Raw genomic sequence first — 23,872 nt, 5'->3', positions numbered from 1 at the left:
CTTGAAGAAATGAAAAAAAAAATACAAGAGTTGCTTCTCATTGGTCAAAAGCACATTCCTAGGGTAAACAATAAGGAGCTGAGACACTTACCATGAGCACAAGGGTTTTAGGGTTTTAGAAGTGAAACTGTGACCAGACAGGGCACAGGGGGCATTGCCCAGTGACAAACTTTGAGAGATAGTTCTATTGTTAGCAGACTTGGCAAGTGAAGATTTGGCATGCTTTTCTTAGGGTGTTTTGTGTAGTAACCTTGGTTAGAAAACGGTGACTCTGGTCTTTTACATAGCTGTAAAGTTTTAAACTTGTGGCTGATTTACAGAAAGCCTGTAAGCTAGTTTGAACTTTGTCAGAGGTAAAAATGAGCTGATTGTGTGCGGTTAGAGCAAAAGGAACAAGGCAGGCATTTAAGTGTCTACCGTCCTCGTGGGACTAATAGATATAGTTACAAAGCTTGTGTTAGCATATTTTCTATATATCAAAATTATACAGATAGATGAAAAGTCATCTTCCTGACAATCCACAGATACATGTGACCATAAGATTGAAATGTAATCATGAGATTACATATACACATCACATGAAATTACACACTACAATTCAGGTATTGGGGTAACACCAAACTGCTTTAGCAAATGGGAGCAACGGTTTCCAGAGTTGATGGTCCTGCAGGCCTTGCCTGGACAGGATTAACCTCCATCAGAGAATCACTCTTCTGGTGGGTTGACATCTAAACATTAGTTGTCACCTGCTGTAACTCTCACTGCCTCTGACAGGAAAATGTCCCCTTCCCAAAAGCTATCTGTTCTAGAAATGCTAAGAAACAGTGCAAAGACTACCTGGACATGTGGGTTGGTACAATGGCCTTTCTGGCCATCTTCTACTCTCATCCTTAGAGTGTTTTCCTTTGTTCTTTTCTCTCTCTTGAGCTTAGGAGTGCCTTAACCATTTCTGCAATGAGCTCTGCCTATTCTACGCTATTCTCTGTGTGTCTTGTTTTGTATCATTTGACAGAAATCATAGAGACCAGAGAACAGAGATAGAGTAGGAGTAAGATCTCAGTGACAATGGGACTAACACAGACCTCAATGACCATTACACAAGACAGGTAATCTATATCCACTCAATTGACACTGAAAAGTAGTCTTTTCTGTCATTAAAAAAAACTGCTGTAAGGGTATTGTACCCTTTCCCTAATGTTGCATACCTATTATTATAAGAACTTTCTGAATCCAAGGGAAGAATTCTGTAGAAGTGAAAGTTTCAGTGCAAAGATGTCCACTGTCACTATCAATTTGAATGTAAGGGAAACATGTGTGGGTTGTGGATAACTTGTCCATCACCTCCTTCCACATATGAAGATACCTGCATAAAAAGGTGATGATTTTGTGAGCCACCAGACTCTGGAAAATGCACCAGTTGGGGCCAACAGGGAAGACAGACATTTCACCAAATCCATCTGTCTCCCTCTGAAGTGTTCAAAGGTAAGAGGCAAGAAGAAGAAGAAGAAGAAGAAGAAGAAGAAGAAGAAGAAGAAGAAGAAGAAGAAGAAGAAGAAGAAGAAGAAGAAGAAGAAGAAGAAGAAGAAGAAGAAGAAAAAGAAGAAGAAGACGACGACGACGACGACGACGACGAAGAAGAAGAAGAAGAAGAAGAAGAAGAAGAAGAAGAAGAAGAAGAAGAAGAAGAAGATTATTCTTCTCTAAGAATCATCTTTAATGAAATTTTGAATTTGTTAAGGAATTTCTTATTTCTCAAAGATCTCCCAAAGAGTGTTCATCTATGCTTGAACTCCCTTTTACTTTGCTAATGGTGGCTTACAAATCCTCTCCCTCCACAGGGTCAGACTCTGAGTATCAGTTTGAGCATGGTGCATGGTTTGTCTACACTGCTGTTATACTTGCTTCACCAGCTTCTTCCATCTTTCCCTCAGTCTATATCTGCTTATTTTACCTGCAGTGATTGCCACCCTTCTCCACTTGTCACCTCCACTCTTGTCGCAGGCACATAATTGGCAGGTGACATTAGTGCATAACATCTCTCCACCCAGTTGAGTGGGAGGTTACATTTTTCCCAACAGGCTCATTTTCCTAGAGCCATCTCCATCTGGCAGGCCTTACCTACCAACACAGAAGCAAGAAGACTAAATAAAGACTTTTGTGAATGATAATTTTCTATAGAACCACTAGTCTCACAGAGGAAAATGACTGCCCCCATGGCCGCCTATCTGTATGACCCCGTTGCTACATATAATTATATTCATTAGCAATACTAAAAGGTTTGGCAATGTTTCAGATCCTCACACCAGCAGAAAGCACCTAAACAGTGTGCTCACACTTTATTGACTTATATTGCAGCCATACTTCAGTGTGCCATAGCCTATGGGCAGTGAAAAAGAGTCTGGGTCAAGTGGAGAGAAAAGGCCATGTAGCAGGCGCATGTGTCATAACATCCTCGGTTAGACAGGCTGCCCAGCCAATTCAGTCTGCACACAGCCTTCTGAAAGAGGAAGAGTGGCTGTAGGAAGGCCTTGGGACACTCTGAGTTTGGTGGTAAAACCAGGGGCAAGAATATCTTGAGCTATCAGCTGGAACTCTGGGCAATTTTAAAATCTTTTATTTGTTTTAAGTTTAGGATTGTTAAAGTCACATTTTATCCAGATGTCTTTGATAGTGACAAGACTTACAAAACCAACCATCCTTTACTTGCTGTTTTCTAGGACTCCAGCTCTTGGTATTGCTGAATACTGGAGAAAGTCATTCAATTTACTGCCAGCAATGTTCTCTGAAGCACAAGAGTCCTTGCCTCTTCCTTGCTTCCCATTTTTTATTTGTTTAGCTGTGGTTTGCAAACCAAGTTCTACAGGGCAATGTTCCATGTTCCATAACTAGAATGTTTAGTGCTATCATGTTCCACCGCTATAACAGAATAATGAGAGATAAATTCCAATTCACAGAGAAAACACAATTGCAAAGTGAAGTAGTTAGAGATTTCAGATGCTTTCATAAATGTTTGCAGCTCATCAACCTCTAAGTGAATGATTAGTTCATAAGAATAATAAAAATGTGAAATATTAATTAAGGTAATTGGAAATATGCCTTTTAGACTGCTAAAACTGCCACTTACATGGGCAATTTAATCCATTGCTGTCTGACTCCAGCTTTATCGTTCATAAGATGTGTATATAAAAGTGTTTAGCTGGGTGGTGGTGGCACAGACCTTTAATCAGGAGGCAGAGGCAATTAGATCCAGGAATTCAAGGACAGTCTGGTCTACAGAGCGAGTCTCAGACAGTTGGGCCTACACAGAGAAACACTGCCTTGAAAAACCAACAAAACAAAATGAAAACAGTACTTAACATTGAATAGTTTTTTGAATAATATAATCTGTGTAAATATTTTAGTAGTAATTTGCACGTTACACACTCAAAAAGTCCATCATTTTAAACAATACAGATACTTCAAGGCATAAGGCAAGAGAAAGAAATAAAAGGGATCCAAATAAAACAGAGTCGAATTATCTGTTTGCAGACAAAAACAATCTTGTGCTTAGGTTCTAAAGACTCCATTAGGACACTCTTAGATCTGAGAAACACACTTATCAAAGTATCAGGATATAAAATTCAGCTCATAAAAGTCAGTAGTGGGTCAACAAGATGGCTTAGCTTGTAAAAGTGCTTACCACCACGCCTAACCACCTAAACTTGATTCCTATTCTCACAGAGAGGAAGGAAAGAATTAGCTCCTGACCTCCACATGTGTCCTGGAATGGCTCAATAAGTAAATAATAAATATATAAACAAACAAGTAAATGGTAATTCTTAAAAGCAGGTAGCTTTCTACATACCATTAGCAGATATGCTGTGAGAGAGATCATGGGGTAAATCTCACACATGATAGCCACAAAGTAAAACAAGCAAGGAAACAAAAACCCCTGAGAAGAAATCTGATGGAGGAGGTAAAGGATCTCTACAATGAAAGACATCAACATAGAAAGACTTACCACATTTATGAAGCAGAAGAATAACATTGTGGAATGACTATCCCCCACCAAAATTCCAACTGCATGCTTCATGGAAATAGAAAAACAGTAGTTCACGTGGATGCACAAAAAACTCCAAAGAAGAAAAGCACTCTTGAGCCAAAAAAGCTAACCAATTAACCAACCAACAAATAAGCAAATAAAACCAGTATTGGAGGTATTATAATACCTGACTTCAAATTATAATGCCAATCTGTATAACATTATGTATTGATAGAACAAACCAGATGCAGTGGTTTGAATGCAATTGGCCCCCTTAAGCTCATAGGGAGTGGCCCTATTAGGAGGTCTGACCTTGTTGAAGTAGGGGTGACATTGTTGGAGTATTGTGTCACTGTGAGAAAGGTCTCTGAGGTCTCCTATGTTCAAGCTATGCCTAGTTCAGACCACTTCCTGTTGCCTGCCAGTCAAGATGTAGGACTCTGAGCTTCTTCTCTAGCACCATGTCTGCCTGCATGACACCATGTTGCACCATCATAATAATGGACTAACCCTCTGAAAATGTAAGCCACCCCAATTAAAAGTTTTTCCTTTATAAGAGTTACAGTGGTCATGGTGTCTCTTCCTAGCAACAGAAACCCTAACTAGACATCAGTCATGAGTCATTTAGTAATCTGATTTTCAACAAAGGGGTCAAAAATCTGTGCTGGAAAAAAGAGCAGACTCTTCCACAAATGGTACAGAGAAACGAGCTATCCACTTAGAGAAGAATAAAATTAGATCCCTGTCTCTTACTCACACAAAAATGTATCAAAGACTTAATGCAACGGCCAAAGTCTTGAATTGAGAGACAGTTGTGGGCAGCAACCCAATGCTGGACATGTGAGAAGCAGAGTCTTTCTGCCCTGCCTGGACAAGTGAATCAGTTCTCATGAACAGACTGAGAAATAAAGGTAGTTATGACCACTATGACCATTTCTCCACACCACACTGAGCTGCTGAGGCACACGTGGCCATGATAAAGCGTGGTGTCAGTGCCGTGCTTGTTGTTGGTATTAACTCCATGTTCTTACTTGCCATTTTGATGGCCTCTATAAAGCCCAAGTTCCTTCAGCTTTTATTGCTGAGGAGTTTGTAAGCAAGTGTCACTGCACACTGAGTGTGCAGGTGCTTTGAAGGTTGGCTATAAATAAGGAAAAAAAATACATGTGATGGTTCTATCTTTAAAGACATCATAATCTAGCCGCACAGAAGATGCTGGTGCAAATTAATCCAATTTTGGGAAAATACAGAACAATGTAAAGAATTTGGGACCAATTAGGGGAAACTATTGTCTGAATTCATACAGATATAAAGGGACACAGACTGCATACACACTGTTGTTAATAGATGTTAAATAAAGAAAAAAACTCATTCCTTATTGATACTGAAAGGGAATGATAAGATAAAATGAAACAAATAAATGTCTAAATTTAAATCAACGCAAAAACATTTTCTTTGTAGAAAAAGGCAGAAACGTTGACAAGCATAAGAGGAAACACTTCAAATTTGACTACAAGATTAACTAAGAAAACCCCAAGAGTTTTCACTGGATTGGTTAAGAGAAGGACAGCAATGGACTGACACCAACTCAATGAGACATTCACACGTGCAACTCCGTCACACAAATCAGGAGGAAAAATTGGAAAATTAGCCAATTTGTTTCTGCAGGTCAAAATTTTCAATTGCAATAATTTCCTATAGTTGAAGCTCAAATTTTTAAGTAGTTTCCTTCTGAGAAAAATCGTTGCAGCTCTCTCTGAAGAGAATCTCTTCCATCACAAAATACACGTTCCCGAAAGAGTGGCTTCAGTTGTTCTGAAGGAGACCATAACAGAAACAGTGATTATGATTGCTGAGATTTCACATCTGCTGTGATGAATGTCCTCGGTTTCCAACCTGTAACATGCCCAAGATCCTCGCTACTTGCTGATCCCTGGCTGCTGTTCTCCCTACGCCTCGTTACCCGTTTTGCAATGTGCAGTTCAGTCTGGCTTTACCCTTCACTCAGATTCAAGGGCTATGTGTAGTAGCAGTCAGCTCTTTGGTTTCTGGCCTGCTCAGATGAACTACACGATCCTAATGGCAATTTCAAGTTACTTCTTGGCATATATATATCCAAACATATTAGGGTCCTGGAACAAGCCAGAAGGAAAGGGAGAGACCATGAGAGGAGTCCACTGTGACACTCTGAACTCATATCTGACAACACTTTCCATTTTTTTCTACTGCGTGTAGTAGAGCAGTTTCCTATTAACTAATTGGAGCCTTGACTTTAGGTGTTAGTGGGATTTAGGACAAATATCCAGGGATAAACTCTTCAGTTGAATACATCAGAGAGACAAATATGAATTGTTTGCCTTATCCAAAGTTCTCTCTCTCTCTCTCTCTCTCTCTCTCTCTGTCTCTGTCTTTCTCTTTCTGCTTTCTTGGAATAACTAAATTTTTATGACTTGTAATCCTAATTAGGGATAAGATGTTTGCATTTTAAAATTCCAGTAATGCTTTCTTCATAGTATTTGCATTGGGTTATAGCAATTATATCATAAATCAAGGCTTAGAAGGCAGGTCAAGGTGGAAAGCAGCCGGCAGAAACAGGTGAGCTTTGTGGTAACCACATCCCAGCAATGACTTAAGGACAAAGAACACGATGGCATCTGTGGGTCGCATGCTGGGTGTCATAGGAAGTCCGTCTTGCTGTGATACTTTTAAACTAGTCTCATGAACAGTATTTTGAGAAACTAAGCTATAGTCCTTGTCTTCTAAGGATACCACAGGAGGCATAGGAACTTAATAAAAGTTGAAGTTTTGCCTCCAAGAGCTTCAAGGAGTCTTTGAAAAATTGTCTTCATAGTGATTCAGGTTAGATTACAATTAGTGCCGTAAGAAAGTGGAGACCTCTATGACTATTTAAGGGGCATGATACTCAAATCATAGCAAAAACACTACACCCAGTAATTCAATATAAACGAGAAAAATATTGTATATGAGTACGGACATATAAAGGAAGCTGGAAAAGACTCATGAATATTTTTGAGTCATGTAAACAAATTTAATTAGGACATCTGATAGGCAAAATGCAGTTTTAATGAGGACATAATGTTTGCAATCAGGAATCCAACATTTTAAATATGATAACACCAGGCATGAGGTAATGTAAGCTAAGCTAAGACTCTGGCTTTGCCTCACTCTTACTAGCCTAACTAATGTATTTAAATCCTCTGATTAAATAACTCAGTTGCATCATCTGTATCCTTATTGTTCTGATATGCGTGGCTTGATGGAAGAAGTCAGCCATGGCTGGATTGATGGCGCCAGCAGAAACCAGAGAAGGAGGTAGCCTTTTCATATTAGAAGAGGTGCTATGGATTTTCTAGTCAGTGTTCCTAACCAATTGTGTCTTAACTGAGGTAGTCTGTAGAATTCCTGATGGAGGGAATTTAGAAGGATTGATAGTTTGGGGGAAAGTGATATTGCTTGTTTAAAGGCATTAAGGAGCTTTGATTTTAGTTTCCAAAGACTTGAGTTCAAGTCTTGCTCCAATGTCATAAAGCTTTGTAAATCTGAGCACCAGAATTTCCAGGAATCTTGTTTGTAAAGTGGATTGACAACAGACACCACAGAAGTCTGTGGAAGAACCATATGACTGCTGTGTCTGGGTTCATTGCTAATAATCATGTACAGAAACCAAACTGGCTTTCGGGATGAGTTTGCACTAAACTCTTCAATTTTAATTTAAATTTAATTTTTGATTTTTTAAGACAAAATTTCTCTGTGTAACAGCTCTGGCTATCCTGGAACCTCCCTTTGTCGATCAGACTGGCCTTAAACTCATAGCTATTCACCTGCCTCTGCTTTCCGAGTGCTGGGATTAAAGGAATGTGCCACCACCGCCTGGCCAAACTCTCGAGTTTAATGCATATTTGGCAAACGAATAAAGTCGCCAGTGAACAAAACATGTTTTCACACAACTCAGTAAAATCCATCTACTGCCAGCTCTTAAAAGTCCTCCCCTGAGCCCCACTTTCTCCGTTTACCTTCCTCTCGTCAGAGGTGTGTGTCATTAGTTTCTGAGTTTTCTATTTAAATATTATCTTTTACTGCCCTTGATTTTCTCTTTGTTTTGCCTAAATAGATTGTGAGCTGTTTGAGAGTCAAAATCTCATCTCATTATTTCCCTACTGCAGTTAATATTGCAGTATCCTCCCAGGATGAGTTTAATAAGTATTATTGATCAGGGACTTTTCCAGTCAATAGAAGCACTGCATGGTGGCTGATGTATTGGGTTGCACTGAGGTGCTGTGTGCTGTACTGATAAATGCAATGATGTCAATGCTGTGTATCATTCATTCAGGAAATGTACACCGAGGAATTGCTTTGTGAAATTAGGTGCATCTGTGAACTCTTTGCGGTTTTTATTATTATCTTTCATGGTATCAGATTTAGGGTTATACAAAACAGTACTGGAATGTCTTCTTCAGTTGAGAACTTCTTTCTGTTTTTCACTCATACAATACATCACGATTTCAGCTTCCCCTTCCTCCACTCCTCATACTCCCCTACCACCTCCTCTTCTGCCCAGATAAACTCCTTCTCTGTTCCCCTTCAGAAAAGAAGAAGCCTCCCAGAGATATCAACCAAACATGTTGTAAGAATTTATAATAAGGCTAGGCACTAAACCCTCATATCAAGGCTGAACGAGGCAACCCTGTAGGAGGAAAAGGTTCCTAAGAGCAGGTGAGACAGAGACACCCCCCCCACTTCCACTGTTAGGAGTCCCACAAAAACACCAACCTAGGACATAGCTCAGACCCTTACAGGCTCCGTGATTGTCGCCTCAGTCTCTGTGAGCCCCTATGAGTCCTGCTGAGTGATTCTAAGGGCCATGTTCTCCTAGTGTCCTTGACTCCTCTGGCTCCTACAATCCTTCCTCACTCTCTTCTGTAGGGTTCCCTGAACTCCGCCTAATGTTTGGCTATGGGTCTCAGCATCTCTTCCCATCAGCTGTTGGATGACAGTTGGGAACTTCTAAGGAGAAATGGCAAGATGAGCTAGGTCAGCAAACTTGATAACCTGAGTGTGATTCTTACAACTTGTGTGGTGGAAGAAGAGAACCAACTTCAACGAGTCTATAGCACACCATGGCATGTACACACACACACACACACACACACACACACACACACACACACACACAGAAACACAGATACATGCATACACTGTAAAACAAATAAATACAAAAATAAAATGCTAAGTGCCTTAACATTCTGGAATACATCAAGCCTAAAGTCTGCAAAAGGGCTTGATTTTTATCTGAAAGTTTGCTGTCCTTGGCAACACTTTGAAATATTGCTTTCATGCCTACCCAGTATTATATTGTCAGATACTATTAGTTCAGTGGGTATTAAAGGGGCATTTATTGGGAATTATGTAGACTATCAGGGGTACAAAGGTAAGTCTGACAAGCTATTTTTCTCCGCAATAAACTCCTCGTCTAGTCATTAGATTGAAAGACATTAGCAAGAATGGAGATAGAAGTCTAGACAGAAAGCTGTTGCCATTGTCTGGGGCACAAAGGTGATGGTCCTTACTTTCCTTATTTTCCATAATTCTGTAGATTCTCATTGCTAATTCTTTAAATATTTTTTAGTTAATGAGTATCCACTATATTCTGTGCACTGGGTACAGAGGGACAAACAAAGAGAACGTTTAATCCCTCTCCAAACAGGACAACGAAGAGGTGTGACAAGAGCCAGGAAGCTGATATAGCCAGGTGTCCGGCAGCACAGGTGAGGGACTGTGAATTTGCCTCAGGAACCAGGAAGTATAGCCCCGAGAATAATGCAGGAAAGGTGTGAGAGGAGAGGCAGCCAGGCATGCAGAACAAACAGAACATGCTTCTTTCTCCAGCATGTGGCTAGATTTCTTGCAGACAAGAACTGAGGCGCCTGGGCTGCAATGGCAGACAGTGAAAGGCTCCACAGAAGGAATTCCTCAGCAGGTGAGGACAGTAACTCCTGACACCACAGCACAGGAACATACACAGATGCATACAGGATGTACTCCAGAGGGCTCCACGGCAAGGCAGGCTTCTGCTCCAGTGAGGAGGTTAAGCACGAGTCTCCGAAAAGATGGAAGATGAGTGGCTACTTGTTTTCCTTTGAGTCCTGTGATAAAAGCTATAAGGGTACAGGTGATATCAGTGCTGGGGAACATGAGGATAAAAACAACCGTGTAAGGTTACAGACTGGAAGAATATAAATAAAGAGAATGAGAAATACTAGACTAGTAATCAGTTAGGTGACTCATTCCTCAATAGGATTGTGTGTGTGTATGTGTGTATGTGTGTGTGTGTATGTGTCCAGAGAAGAAGTAATAGCTCTCAAGTTTTTTGTTTTTTTTTTTTTCGAGACAGGGTTTCTCCGTAGCTTTTGGTTCCTGTCCTGGAACTAGCTCTTGTAGACCAGGCTGGCCTCGAACTCACAGAGATCTGCCTACCTCTGCCTCCTGAGTGCTGGGATTAAAGGCGTGCGCCACCACCTCCCCGGCTAGCTCTCAAGTTTTAAATGAGCTTTGAAGCTGAATTGATTTGATGTTCATATGGTTGAGCCAGAGGCGGGGAGAGACACAGTCACCAAGCAGCCCATGGCATGGCTTAAAGAAGGCGACATGCCACAGTCTGTCCTGGAGTGTGAGGACAGAACAGGATAAACTAGAATATTGTGTCCTGTACTCATCCTGAGTCTGAATTCTGCCTCAATGTACAGGGTATATATTCCTGAGGAAGAAGCTCTCGTTCTCGGTCTCCTCATTTATGAAATGGGGTGAGGATAGCCATCTTTAAGGTCTGAGTTTCTAGATGAGACTCATCTAAGTGCAAAATTAATTCATTATTGTCATCATTATTATTTGTTACATATATTTAGAGCCACAGGAGAGACCCACTCTGAGTCCACTGAGGCCAGTGTGGATGAAGCTGCCCATGAAGTCAGGGTAAAATCATCAGTGGCCACAGAGAATGGCTCCAGGGGAAAGGATCTCAAGGATGCGCTATTGTAAATATTCCCTTACCTTTTCATAGTTAGGAAGAGAATTGATCACAGGGACTAATAACAGAATGTGTTTTTTCCCTTGTTTAGGTTAGGTGTTCAAATTCTTCTGCTGAAGAGTAAAGATAATAAGAAAAACTTAGATGTTTGAAATCTGTTATACTATCAAACACAAGAGATCAACACAGCTTATGTTGTAGCTAACCTGCACCCTCAAGATAAGCTTGAACACGTTGCAGAGTGAGATGAGGTGGAGCTTTGATGGTCAGAATAGCACATTTCTGCCAACAGACTGAGTGTCCTGGGGTCTCCTCAGCTGAGAGGACAGTGGAGTCTACTGAGTGTGCACCTTCTCTAAGCAGAAAGCTTCACAGAGCACACACTGCAAAGATGAACAGGCCATGCGTCTGTGTGGAGAGCCCTGGAGTCAAGCAAAGCCAATTATTGTCTTGGTTGTCACGGTCGTTCTGCTTGCTTGGGTTATACCGAGTTTCTCAGAAATCCTTTGAGAAGATAAACCATCAGAGCATTGCCACCTAAGACAGGAAATTGTTTGGGTGTTGTTGTGCTAGGCAAGGTCCGTGAGAATGTGAGAAAATGGGATAGCATCCCTAGGACTTGCAGGCCACCCAGGTGGCTCTGCAGACCTTCAGCCGCGTCCTCCGGATGACCACACCACACCAGTTCCTTTTGTTCAGGGGCAACATTTACACTATTAGAATAAACAAGTCACCCTTTTCCTCCTGTTGTGTACTTGGCTGTAGAAGCACAAAGCAGTTGAGACAGTACTTCTCTTTCCTCCCAGAGGAAACACTCAACTCCAAGTTGGTGCAGCAGAAACAGTTGAACTTTGGGGAACTAGAAGGCTTGAGTTCAAGTCCATGCCTACTGGCATGTGAGCTCGGGCAGCTTATCTCCTGCTTCAAGGAGCTGAGTCCATTTCTAAAGTGGCAGTATGCCTACCTGTCTGCAGAGGCTGTATTAGATGGAGTAGGCTATTTTCCTCCTTTAGGTTCGGTATACAAGTTATTTTGCCAAAAATTTAAAGTAATAAAAATAACTTAACCTGTCTGGAATCTGTTATAACTACCAAATACAAGGGATAGGTCAGGGGCACAAGCACCTACTATGCATGTGATTTTTTTCTTCCCGCCACTCACTGAACCACCAGGTAGGGACTTGATGGCTTATGTTGTCATGCTCAGATCCTAGAACCACTTATTTATTTATTCATTTATTTGTTTATGAAACAGAGTCTAGGTACACAACCCACATTAGCTTCAAACTTACAATCCTCTTGTCTCAGCCTCCTGGGTGTGAGATTATGGATGTGTGTTCTCACACCTGACATCCTTAATCTGTCACTGTGTTTTTGACTAGGTCATTTCCCGCACTCGTCTCCCACCTGAGAGCTGGAGTCGGGAGTCGGGAGGTTCTTGTCATGAGTGGAAGAGTACCCTCCCTTCCCTAGCTTGCTCAAGCAGCTCAGCTACTAAAACGGCCAATCAAACCCTTCTTCCTTCACCCGTGGTGCTGAATTGCTATCTGTTCGCCAGCCTGTGGAGATCCACCCACCTCGGAAGCAGCGCACAGTCCCCTGTGTTTCATGCCTGTGCGCTTGACGTCCCGAAGCCTCTGTCATTCATTAACGTTCCTGGGTTTTAGTTCTTGTCTCCTTGTTGAGATTTTATTTTAAAAAAATTCTCAGTGAGAAAAGAAAAGGCGTGCGATGTGCTTTTTGGCTTCTTTTGGTTGGAGCCTGCAACATGGACGGGATCAGTGACGTCTTGCTGCTGTTCGCCACATGAAGACACATCCACGTTCGGTTATCAGCTTACGACTAACAGTGGTGTCGGTCTGGGAACGGCTGAGTCCACAGTTTCTCTGTCTGCCTTTTCCGCTTTTTCGGGCCCCTTCTGCAAGGCACTGGGAATTTTCTCAAGGTTTACTCCTTTCTCGTGTGGGGAGAATTAAGAGCCCGCCTGCCCCTGGTGAATTCCTGTGAAGGTTTTCTCCAGCACAGGCTGTACTGTTTATACTGAGAGGCTTCAGCTTCCTCCTGGAAGCCTGAGAGCGAAACCAATCCGCATGATGTGTTCTCTTGTGGCAGGGAAGAGACAGGTGTGACACGGGCATGTCTGGCTTCCAAGAACATCTTTCTGTGGGGTACGGGCTAATGAGCTCACCCGTAAGCCTGCCAACGAAAGAGGCCCACAGACACACACACACAAAAATAATGGGTTGATTAATGTGGCTCTTGAACCGGCTGAAATCTTCAGCCATAAAGCACATCTCAGATGTGGAATGAAGCCAATGCCTGGGAGAGGGGTAACATGCAGTTTTGAGCCAGAGATCCCTCAGAGAACACGGACACCTAGCCAAGCACTTCACTCTTTAGATGTGTGAAATCAAGGGACCGTTTCCTTGGAGTCTGCAGAGTCAACTTAATTCACATGTAGGTCTACCTAGCAGCCCTGGGCCTACAGTATACGCATAGCAATGGTGCCCATTGAGCCTGATGATTTCGGGAGAGGGGCTATGAGTGGGAATTGTTTCCTTTGTTTCTCCTCTGTGGAAGAAGCTGCTCTATAGCAGTCGGGGGTGGCAATGTACCCCTGTAGCCCCAGCCTGAAGGAAGTGGGAGCAGGGGAGTCTCAAGTTCAAGGACAGCTCGAGGGATGAATGAGATCCTGTCTTGACAAACTACACGAAGTGAAACAAAACAGTAATTATAACACCATGAAGTAAACAAAGGAAAAGACCTAGTCTCTCCACAGCAAAGGCCGGGACCAGCCGGGACCAGCGTACCAGTGTTCCATTCTCTGTAAGCATCCTCTCCGAGTTCCTCCGTCTCTTCCTCCAGTCTCCCGACACACTTTGTTCATACTTCTATGGCGTTATCCCTGCCCCACACCCTGTGTGCGCAAACACATGCGGTTAATTTTAGACGTCTCTTCACACGTGTCAATTATTCGTCAGCCTGAGCCCCTTTGTCCTTCTGTCTGCAGTCTATTTGGGGATTACTCAATGCGGTTTGATCTCATTTTCACCAAAGGTTGCTTAGATTCTCACTTCAATATGACTTTTCATTCATAAGAGAAAAATGGCACTTCGTTATCTAGGATGGTGACATATGCTTTCCAAGTCTGTGACAACCTGACTGTCATGTTTTCCAACTCACCTATCACTAGTGAATAGCTTTTAAAGTGGGGAAATGAGTAATTATCACTATTTAACGATGGTGGGAAAGAGTGAGAGGTGGGCATTGAACTTCCAGAACTACTGCACCATCACAATGCCTTACCTCTTAACGAAACCTCAGCACTGCCAGACCGCCGCAACACCAGTTTTCAGAGACTGATTGTTTAGGACTCTGATAGGTCTCAGAAAACACTGGAAACAACTGCTTTCTAACCGTTGTCCTTCACAGAGGTAACTAGGCTCCTTCTGAGAGTCTAGGCTTGTGTTCCAGAGGAAGAGGCAGGAGGTCACACAAAGGCAGAGTCGAGAGCTTAACAGGGCTCCGTGGCCTCTCACAAGCACAACTTAAAGTTAAGCGTTTTAATTGGATTTCAGTGTTTCAGGTTATTTTGTTTGGTGAAAAAAGTTAGGCTCTGTGGAAGCTACCCTACCTTTGAGGCTCAGGGGCTATCCCAGGTAAAGAGACATGGAGAGGGCAGTCCAAAAGAGAGCCTAGGGAGAGACTTGAGACCTGGAAGAGCTAGAAAAGCGACCTAAGAGAGCTGAGTCTGTGCTTGAGAATTAAACTTGAGCAGATTTCTCGTTACTGCCGCCGTAGACTCTAGTTTCTCATTGGCCACGTGATTGGCTCAGCATGTGTACCGCTCTCTCCGGGGAGAGTGGGAAACTGGAAAGAGCAGGTAATTCTGCATAATAAATGACAGCCTACGAGGCGGCCAGTTAGATGAAAGGATCTGGTTTTTATAATCTCATTCTTTCCACGAAGCAAACAGATGGTCACCTTTCAGCTGGAACACTGGCCTAGGGCTGAACCGCTTGGCAGCCGGCCACAGCTTTTGTTTCGTGGGCTTTAGAATGACTTTTATTTTGATGGGAAACACAATGCTAAGTGTTGGAACTGGGGAAGGAGGAAAGGTATAAAGAAAAACAAGGCAGGACAGGAAAGCTACTTTCCAAGGAATGTTATAATTTATGCTTTCAGTATTGTATGTATGGGGTGCATGCATGCAGGCACGTTTGCAGGGGTGTAGGCTCGCATGCGTGTGGAGGCCTCGAATAGATGTTTTGTATCTTCCTCAACTGTTGTCTTCTTCACGGCAGCAGGCAGGGTCTCTTGCTGAACCTGGACTGTGTCAAAGCCAGCTACCGTAGCCAGCTGGTTTGCTCCAGAAATCCCCTTTCTGCCACCCAAGCGCTGGGATTAAAGGTAGGCAGCCATCCCGGCCTAGTATTTGCATGGGTTCCAGGAATCTGAGCCCTTGTCCTCCTACTCATTGGGTAGGAACTTTATCCACTGGGTCATGCAGCTCTGCATTTTGTGAAACTTCTCTTCAGCTTTGGTCACTGGTAGTCAGTCATTCATGTGCATAAATTACTAAGATAAGCAGGCAAGCATGTACTCTGGTGACCGAAGCAAGGAGGCCCCAAGTCAAGGGGTGTGAATAGCTAACCAGCACTGTGCTGTCTTCTAAGTGCTTTTAAAGATTGATAGCGTTTCGGTTGGTTTTCTGTTCTTTTTGACTATTTACACTTTATTTCATGTACATTGGTGTTTTGCCTGCATGTATGTCTGTGTCAGACCCCGGAGGTACAGACAGTTGTGAGCTGACATGTGAAGGCTGGAATCGAACCTGGGTCCTCTGGAAAAGCAGTCAGTGCTCTTAATAGCTGAGTTGTCTCTCTAGCCCCTGGTTTTCAGTTTTTAAGATTACAAACAAAAACAAAAACAAAAAAATCTGTAAATCTCATAACAATCTTGGCTGTGTGAATAGATTATTATTCTTACAATGACTTAACTCATTCAGAGCAGGGACCTGGTGGTAATTCAGAGGCCATGGAGGAGTGAGGCTTATTGGCTCGCTCCCCGTGACTTACTTAGTCTGCTTTCCAATAGACCACAGGACCACCAGCCCACAATGGGCTGGGCCCTCCTCCACCAATCACTGATTAAGAAAATGCCCTACAGGCTTGCCTACAGCCTGATTTTACTGAGGTGGTTTCTCACTCAGTTGAGGCTCGCTCAGCTCAGGTCAAGTTGACCCAAAACTAGCCAGTACACACAGGTTCTGCAAACGGCTCCACTTACTCCTCCACACTGACTGGATTCCAGGAAGACACTCAAGTCCTTAACAGTGTGGCTTCCATAACCAACTCAGCAGAACTAATTTAATTAAAACACAGAGAGGCTTTGTAAGGAAGGCAGATACAGTTGATCTTATGGCCACCGTGACGTGAATAACTGCTTCACTGTGGCCTTCACTGGGCAATGCTTTGTCTGGTGAATAGGCGAGAAGACTCTGTAGGCCTGGTGTTAGAGAGGCCCCGGCAGGCAGTAAAAATCCATCAACAACAATGTATACAGAAGACGGACGTGTCTAGAATTTTAAGTCTTCTTCTTTCTTTCTATTTCCTTTATTTGTGCATTCTTCTGGAGGCACTAAGGAAATGTTGGTGCTCAATATTTGCTTCCATTGTTCTGTGTTTACTAACGAACAGATGAGTCACACTGTGACACCTCAGGCCGGCATATCGAATTCTTTGATCACCTTCAATCCCCTATTGGTATATCCTGCTCCCTGGTGCACTGTTTTCCCTTCATCTGTCTCCAAACCCTCCTGCTTTTTTCTTTCTTTTTTTTTTTTAAATCTCAATCGCTTTCTTCTTTTTTTGTCTAATTATTCTTGTTACCTTTATACATGCACATAACGTATCTGTACTGAGTCCGCTTAGTGTTGTTCATATGGATATGTTTTCAGGGCTAAGCACTTAGTACTGGATTAATAATTAGTGGCTCCCTCTCATCTGTCACAGACATCTTTTTAAAAATTTACTCTAATATATTTGAGGTTAGCACCTAATACAAGGGTTTCGTTATGGCTTCTTTATACACACACACACACACACACACATATCATACTTCATTCTAATTTCTTTCTGTCCCCACTGTCTTCCCTGCTTCACTCTGTCAAATTTATGTCTGAGTTAAAGAAATGGAGTCTAGAGACAAAAATGTGTGGATGAAGAAGCAGGATGAAGAGAGCACACAGTAAAATTGTGCACATACAAGTGTGTGATGGTCCTTGAGTGTGTGTGTGTGCGCGCATGCATGTGTATACATGTGCGTGCATGTGTACTTGTGTGTGTGTGTGGGGGGGGGCAATACCCAATTCCTTACCAATGAACTAAGAGTTCAGGGTACTATAATAAATCTTGATAAAATAAATAAATAATTGTAACATGAATGGGTCGGGCCTGCTTGTTTGGGTTTCTGTCCCGCCCAGTACCCCACAACTGTTTAGCCCCAAAGAAAATCACACATAAGTCTCCAGAAATTATAAGCTGATTGGCCCATTAGCTCTAGCCTCTCATTGGCTAACTCTCACATCTTGATTAATCCATTTTTCTGATCTATGTTAGCCATGTGGTTTAGTACCTTTTTTCAGTGGGGCAGATCACATCCTGCTGCTTTGGTGGTCTGGGCAGGAGTGGAAAGAATCAGCTTTCTCCTTCCCAAAAATATGTGTGTGTGTGTGTGTGTGTGTGTGTGTGTGTGCAATACCCAATCCCTTGCCAATGAACCAAGAGTTCAGGGTACTATAATAAATCTCAATAAAAAAATAAATAATGGCATGCCTTATAGTGTTGGTAAGAGCTACCAGTTCTTTCTTAGGGCATTATGGCTGCATACTGAGCCTCCAAGACCCATTGGGTGAGGCCCATTTCTTGGAAAATTCTCTTTAAGCTCATAGGTTGCTTTATATCTATTATCATGCTGCTTCTGTCATCTGAAATGCCACTTCCTCATCTTAACCGTTCACTACCCTCTACTGAAATGCCATTTGCCCTTTCCTTATGAAGCTGATCTATAGTATTTCATTTGTTTTTCTGACTCTTAGAAAGTGGCTATGCTAACCACTAGACCACAACGCTGCCTATCTCATTCTTTTAGTTCATGGTCCTCTAAATTTTAAAGTCTAAAATGTAGGAACTGTATCTTACTGTGGCTGGTTTATAATAAGTAATATAACTCCTATTCAGACCTTACTTTCCAAGAAATTGAAAATTAGTGTGTATAATGCACACTATTCTCTTCTTTTGCTGCATGTACTGGGTTCTTACATGTCAATCATTATGTGATTGCATTTAGTTTTTGTAACAAGACCATGGTGTGGGTATTATTATTTTTATGAGTAAAGAAATAGAATCAAAAGAGATAGGTAATTTGGCCATGACTGTGGTGCTGGGGAGTGACGGAGTCTGGGGTGATGTCCATAGTCCACAGTGTTTCTACTCCTTCAGTGAGGCAGGCCAGATCTGACTCTGTTTCCTTAGCATCACTTTTCCGCCTCTCTCGCTGCAATGCCTGCTATTTCCTTAGTACATGCAGGCCCTGACAAATGGGAATCTTTCGCTCTCCTTTTACCCACCTTGTTTTAAGTGGCAGTGTCTTGTGAGGTTCCTGAGACAGGGATTCTTTCTTCATTGGACGTAGGAAGCCAAGGCTTTGGAGATGTGTCTAGTATTATTATATAGGTCTTTCTGCCAGAGCCTGGGGTAGGACCTCTGTCTTCAACCACAGTGCCAGGCTGCTTTACCCAGAAGAAAATGCCTCAGGAATCCCCTTAGCAATCATTTGTAAAAGAGTGCAGAGGATTCTGAAATTTTAAGAAATATACCTAGATCAGTGGTTCTCAACTTATGGGTTGTACCCTTGAGGAGTCAAATGACTCTCAGGGTCGCCTAAGACCATCGGAAAACACAGATATTTACATTACAATTCATAACAGTACCAACATTACAATTATCAATTAGAAAAAAAATAATTTTATGATTGGAGGTCACCACGACATGAGGAACTGTGTTAAAGGGTCACAGCATTAGGAAGGCTGAGAACCACTGACCTAGATAAATGTCCACATTTTAGACATTTGGCCTAGAAAAGGCAGGGTTCATGCTCAATAAATGTAGAAAAGGTTAGCAGAAAGAAGGGAGCTAGGACACCAAAGCCTCCTCAGCAGATCTGGGACTCGTTCCTGACTTGGGTGCTCAGTCCTTGCTGATCGACAGACATTATAAAATGTAAATGATCCATATCCAAACCGAGCTGGTGATATCTTCCTGTCACAGTCCTTGGATTGTATACAAAGGGTGGTTTTTCTTTTTGTAGAAGTTCCTTTCCTTCAGTTGGCACGGTCTCCTCTTACTGGATCGCCTTCTGTTCTTTCCTTGACTGTGTGTTTCCGTCTCCTGACACGTCCTCCCAGCCACAGGCCTCTCCGCCCCACATCCCATTCTCCCACCAGTTCCCTGTTGCCACCATGGATGAGGGCACCGCGGACGCCAATCAGTACCATTTGTCTCCCTTCCCGCTGGGCTCCACACGTACCCAACTAAGGCCATTTCCTGGTTGTCATCCTGCACCAGGACTGCAATTGCTGAAATATTAATGGCACCCTCTGTGAAAAATAACACCAGGAAGCTTCTCATTATAAATTAAAACTGCAGAGAAGCAGCAGCAATGAAATAGAGAAACTCGGCAAAAACACATTATTAAAAAGTTCTTAAGAATTAAGACAGAGGAGGACATCTTTAGTTCTCTCTTGCCCATCCTGACACTGGGATCTTGCTGCAGGAAATGTAGCCTCTGCTGGCTGAGAGTCATGATCTCACCACCTACCTGGGGCATGTAGCCAAGCGTACCTACCCCCTTGGCATTGCTGTTCTAGTTGCTTTCCTGAGCCTACTCAGAGAGAGGTTGAGGGAAGGGTAGCAGAGGTAAGAAAAGAATAAGCAAGTGGTGTAGGTAAAGGGAATATGAGCTTCTTATGGCTACAGTTTCATGTGACATAGTGGTGTATGGACAACTGGGAGACATCAAGGGGAAAGTAGCTAGATTCAGAGTCAGAGAAACGTGGTCCCATCCTTTGTCCAATCCTCACATGACATGAATGCTTGGCACCTGGTGTCTTAATTATCTGATTCCTCCAACAACATCACATCATGGCCATCATTATGTTCTTCAAGCCTTGTCCCAAACCACAACTTGAGGCTGTATTTTCAGAATGAGCTAAGGAATGACTGAAAGGGGAGGGAAGAGGACACAAAATGACCTTTGATATTGATAGTGAATATTGGTACTTTTATTGATTTATTTTTATTGTGAGAAAGAAGGTACAAGAGGCTAAGGAGAGAGAAAGACGTGTCATCCTCACAGAATTCACTTCCAAGCTACATGGGAAAGGGGAATGGATCCTTTAGGACCAGTCCAGATAGGCGCCATCAGCTCTCCTGTGGTTCGTGGGAATACGCCAGCCTTCCTAAGAATACTGGGTATGTCCCAAGCTTCTGATGACCCAAGATCCCTTTTCTTCTGGTCACTCTTGTCTCCCCACGTTCCTAATCGGACTCCCATTCTCTCATCTTCCACTGTTTCTATCTTGAGACTGACTCTCACAGGTTCTCCTGGCCCTCATATTCATTTCCATTTTTGGGTGTGTTGACATATATCTTTGAATGGAAGAAGTTCTTTCAGCCTGACGTCTCGGCTCGGTCCTCAAACCCTCCTACCTCCCCCTTTCACCTCCAAGTCCCCGTCCCCTCTCTCCCAGAGCACATGGATCTTCACTTGGACTTCTATGTATGTTGTGACCCTCACGGAAGGAGGAAGTGGGTAGTTCCCTTAAGACAGAGAGTGCTTCTCCACCCCAGGTGAGGTCTCTGGGTGTCACTCAAATGGACTTAACTGTAGAGAATCTTTATCTCAACTCCTCCCATCTCTCTCCCTCCCCCCAAACACTCTAAGCTGAATTTGACACTCAGAACAGCAGCAAGGCGTTGGCAGGTGTTCTGGGCGCTGTATATGCGGTATGCAAGGAAGCCATCAGCAGCAACTGGAGAGGGTTGTTATGGAAAGTGTTGAAAGTGAGAAACCAGGCTGAATTGTGGGTTTGTTTATATGTGTAATCGTGGTGAGAAAGTCCCAGGCAGCTGACACCGCAGCTCCCATCTCAGGGAAGAGAGCGAAAGAAAGAACTGCAGATGTTCTAACCTATATTAGCCTGCGGAACAGGAACCCCTCAGGACGCCCGGCCCCTCGCCCTTCACCCGGGCCTCTGTAGGCGGCAAATCTAAACACTTGCGAATTCGCAGTCGTAGTCAGTCATCCGGCACATTATGAACTTCCACTGGCGATCCCTGTGGGAGGAGAACCAGATGAACGTCAGTGAGAGCAGAAAGAGTCACTGTGGGCAAACAGCCTTGATGATGGGCTCTGGCAGTATCTCAGAGCAGCAGGGGCCCCTCACCTTGTTCTTAGAAGACTTTGCAATAACAACTCCAGGCAACCAGTGGGTCTGTAAGGTTAGTTGGCCCCTTACTGGCTATAGGCCATAGGGAGGCTCTTATTCATGGCCGGAGGTTAGTTCTCCATGGCTGAACCTTCAGGGTGCCTCCAGGATTTACAAGTTCATGGCTCAGAGTAAAAGCATTTATTAGCACCGTCTCCATTTCATTGCAAAAAAAAACTTCCTCCTAAAAGGCCATCTATTGTCCCGCCAATCCTTCCTTTCTACTGAGTCAGTATTCTCCATGACATGGGATACAGGAGGTGCACTGTGTTTCCCCTTTGAAGGCACTTGTAAGGTGAGTGGTAACAACTCAAGACACCTTCCTGTGGGAAAGAGGAAACCTGCTCTTCTCCCCTATTGGAAATGGAATGGCCTGTTTAAGGGATGGGATGGATTTGAGAGGGTATAGAACCGCTCAGTTTTGAAAAACAGGGTGTGGGTACATGTGTTTGCTGAGCTTAGGACCATGTTCCTTTTTCAGCCACTTGCAGGGACTGGCAGGCACCGTTGTCATTGTGAAGCCCTTTGTGCTTCCAATGTGCCCAGCCCTGCATTAGATGATCTACGACTATGTGTTCCTTCAATAATCTTCACCGTGACTCATTGTTTTGTGAAGAAACAGGCTCAGTGAACTAAGATTGCTTTAAAGGATTACAAGTGATAGGTGATGATATCAGATTTCAAGTGTGCTGGCCTCAAATCTTGCTTTCTCCTATACCACTCTGCTTCCCATGCCAGGTGACTGTAATGCCACCAGAGGACACAGCTGTCGTGTGCTTTGCATAATCCCAATAAAGTGTGAGACTACTTGCTCCGTAGCCAACCAAGCAATTTCTTCCAAACAGTCCTTTCTCCTCCTCCCCTTTCCATCCTCCAGGTGTCTATCTTGGTGTCTTCTAAACTCTACAGCAGGTGGTACCTGCATCCAGCTGCTGAATGTGTGGGGATGACCATGATATTCTGGGCGGGGGATGGGAGTGGTAAGTGAATAGCCCAAGGCCGACTTCCCAATTCTGAATGTTTTTCCAGCTTTTACCAGCTTTGTCTGTGCAAAGCTATTGGGGATAGTGTTGTTCTCCAGCACACGGCTTTGAGGACTTAGGGGAATGAGCTGTGCACTGATATTTGTTCTCGTAAAATCATCCACAGGGGATATGGCGTGCTTTAGATGATTAATAAGCTGGTGCTGTGTGTGTTTTCTAAGCGAATTTAATTATCACAGCTAAGACGTGCGTATCTATGCAGGAAGAAGATAAGGAAGATCTTGTGGCCTGGCGTTTGTGTTTTTCTTTTAAGAGGCAGTTAACAGATACTGGGAGAAATTTAGACTTTGTCCTAAAAGAATCAAAGGGTCCAGCCAGGTTCTGTTTTCCCTTCCAGACAGTACCTTTCAACTAGGGCTCAGGGGCTACCATGGTATATTTGTCAATGGCTTCAAAGAGTTTAAGGTGTAACAGTGGGTTGGCCTAACACCTAGAGACTTGCAGGACAGACACCTGAAACAAAGAATCGTCTCTGCCCAGGGTAGAAATTATTCCAGGAGGAAACTTCCATGAGCTGCACAAGGAAGGGAAGCCCTTGCTCTGAAGGTATTTGTCCAGTGGAGGTGGGGGCGAGCATACCATCCTGAACAGAAAGGAAGAAACGAAAACTGTGGATCTTCAAGCCACTGAATGTTAGCAACTGCAGCAAAATTACAAAGGCATGCTCCATGCTCGCTCTTCCTTCCTTCCTTCCTTCCTTCCTTCCTTCCTTCCTTCCTTCCTTCCTTCCTTCCTTCCTTTTTTTAAAATCTGGCAGGAGGAGGGATTCATTTTAAAACAATCCAGACACTCCGTATCTCAGTCTTCAGTGAGTCTATACAATTTATGTGACTAATCATTTCCAAGCCAGCAAGAACTGGCTGTTTCAACTGCTGAAAAATACTTCACACCAATTTTGGGTGATATTCGTTCTTTACTGTTTTCATTTCCTGCTATATTATTAACCAGAAAACTCAGAACCAGTTTCCTCTTTAACCTGGGGAATCTTTAGGAGCACTGGACACTGGTACTATCTTCTGAACTTTGGCAGACATTTTGCTGTTCAATGACATTAGATTTTCGAGCTCTTTGAGTTCTTGGGTCTGTATTTAAATATAGTTGCTGTACAGCACACCACCCAATTGTTTCTCCTCAGTAGGGTGAGTTTATCCTAAGCCCCATTTCTTTTTGAAACTGTAGATGTTAGGAAATGGGTATCTAAATAAGTTAAAATCC

At 43.1% G+C, this 23,872-nt stretch overlaps 1 protein-coding gene, 1 long non-coding RNA gene and 1 pseudogene across 4 annotated transcripts in view; 1 reads left to right on the top strand and 2 right to left on the bottom strand.

The window, feature by feature from the left end:
• The window catches only part of LOC142858766 (uncharacterized), a 138,905-nt gene that overhangs the window by 41,379 nt on the left and 73,654 nt on the right, over positions 1–23,872 (top strand). The gene's annotated exons all lie outside the window — the stretch shown is intronic.
• Positions 12–23,872, bottom strand: part of LOC142858765 (large ribosomal subunit protein eL33-like) — a 216,229-nt pseudogene continuing 192,368 nt past the window's right edge.
• The window catches only part of Dpt (dermatopontin), a 28,412-nt gene continuing 24,919 nt past the window's right edge, over positions 20,380–23,872 (bottom strand). Inside the window, exon 4 of the mRNA XM_075988468.1 lies at positions 20,380–21,462. Within this exon, the coding sequence (XP_075844583.1) occupies positions 21,396–21,462 (67 nt within the window). The 3' untranslated portion in view covers positions 20,380–21,395. The remainder of the gene's footprint in view (positions 21,463–23,872) is intronic.

Source organism: Microtus pennsylvanicus, chromosome 10 (genome assembly GCF_037038515.1).
Source record: "Microtus pennsylvanicus isolate mMicPen1 chromosome 10, mMicPen1.hap1, whole genome shotgun sequence".
In the NCBI taxonomy this organism is placed as follows: Eukaryota; Metazoa; Chordata; class Mammalia; order Rodentia; family Cricetidae; genus Microtus; species Microtus pennsylvanicus.
The sequence above is the reverse complement of the archived record's forward strand: the minus strand, read 5'-3'. Positions and strand labels throughout refer to the sequence as shown.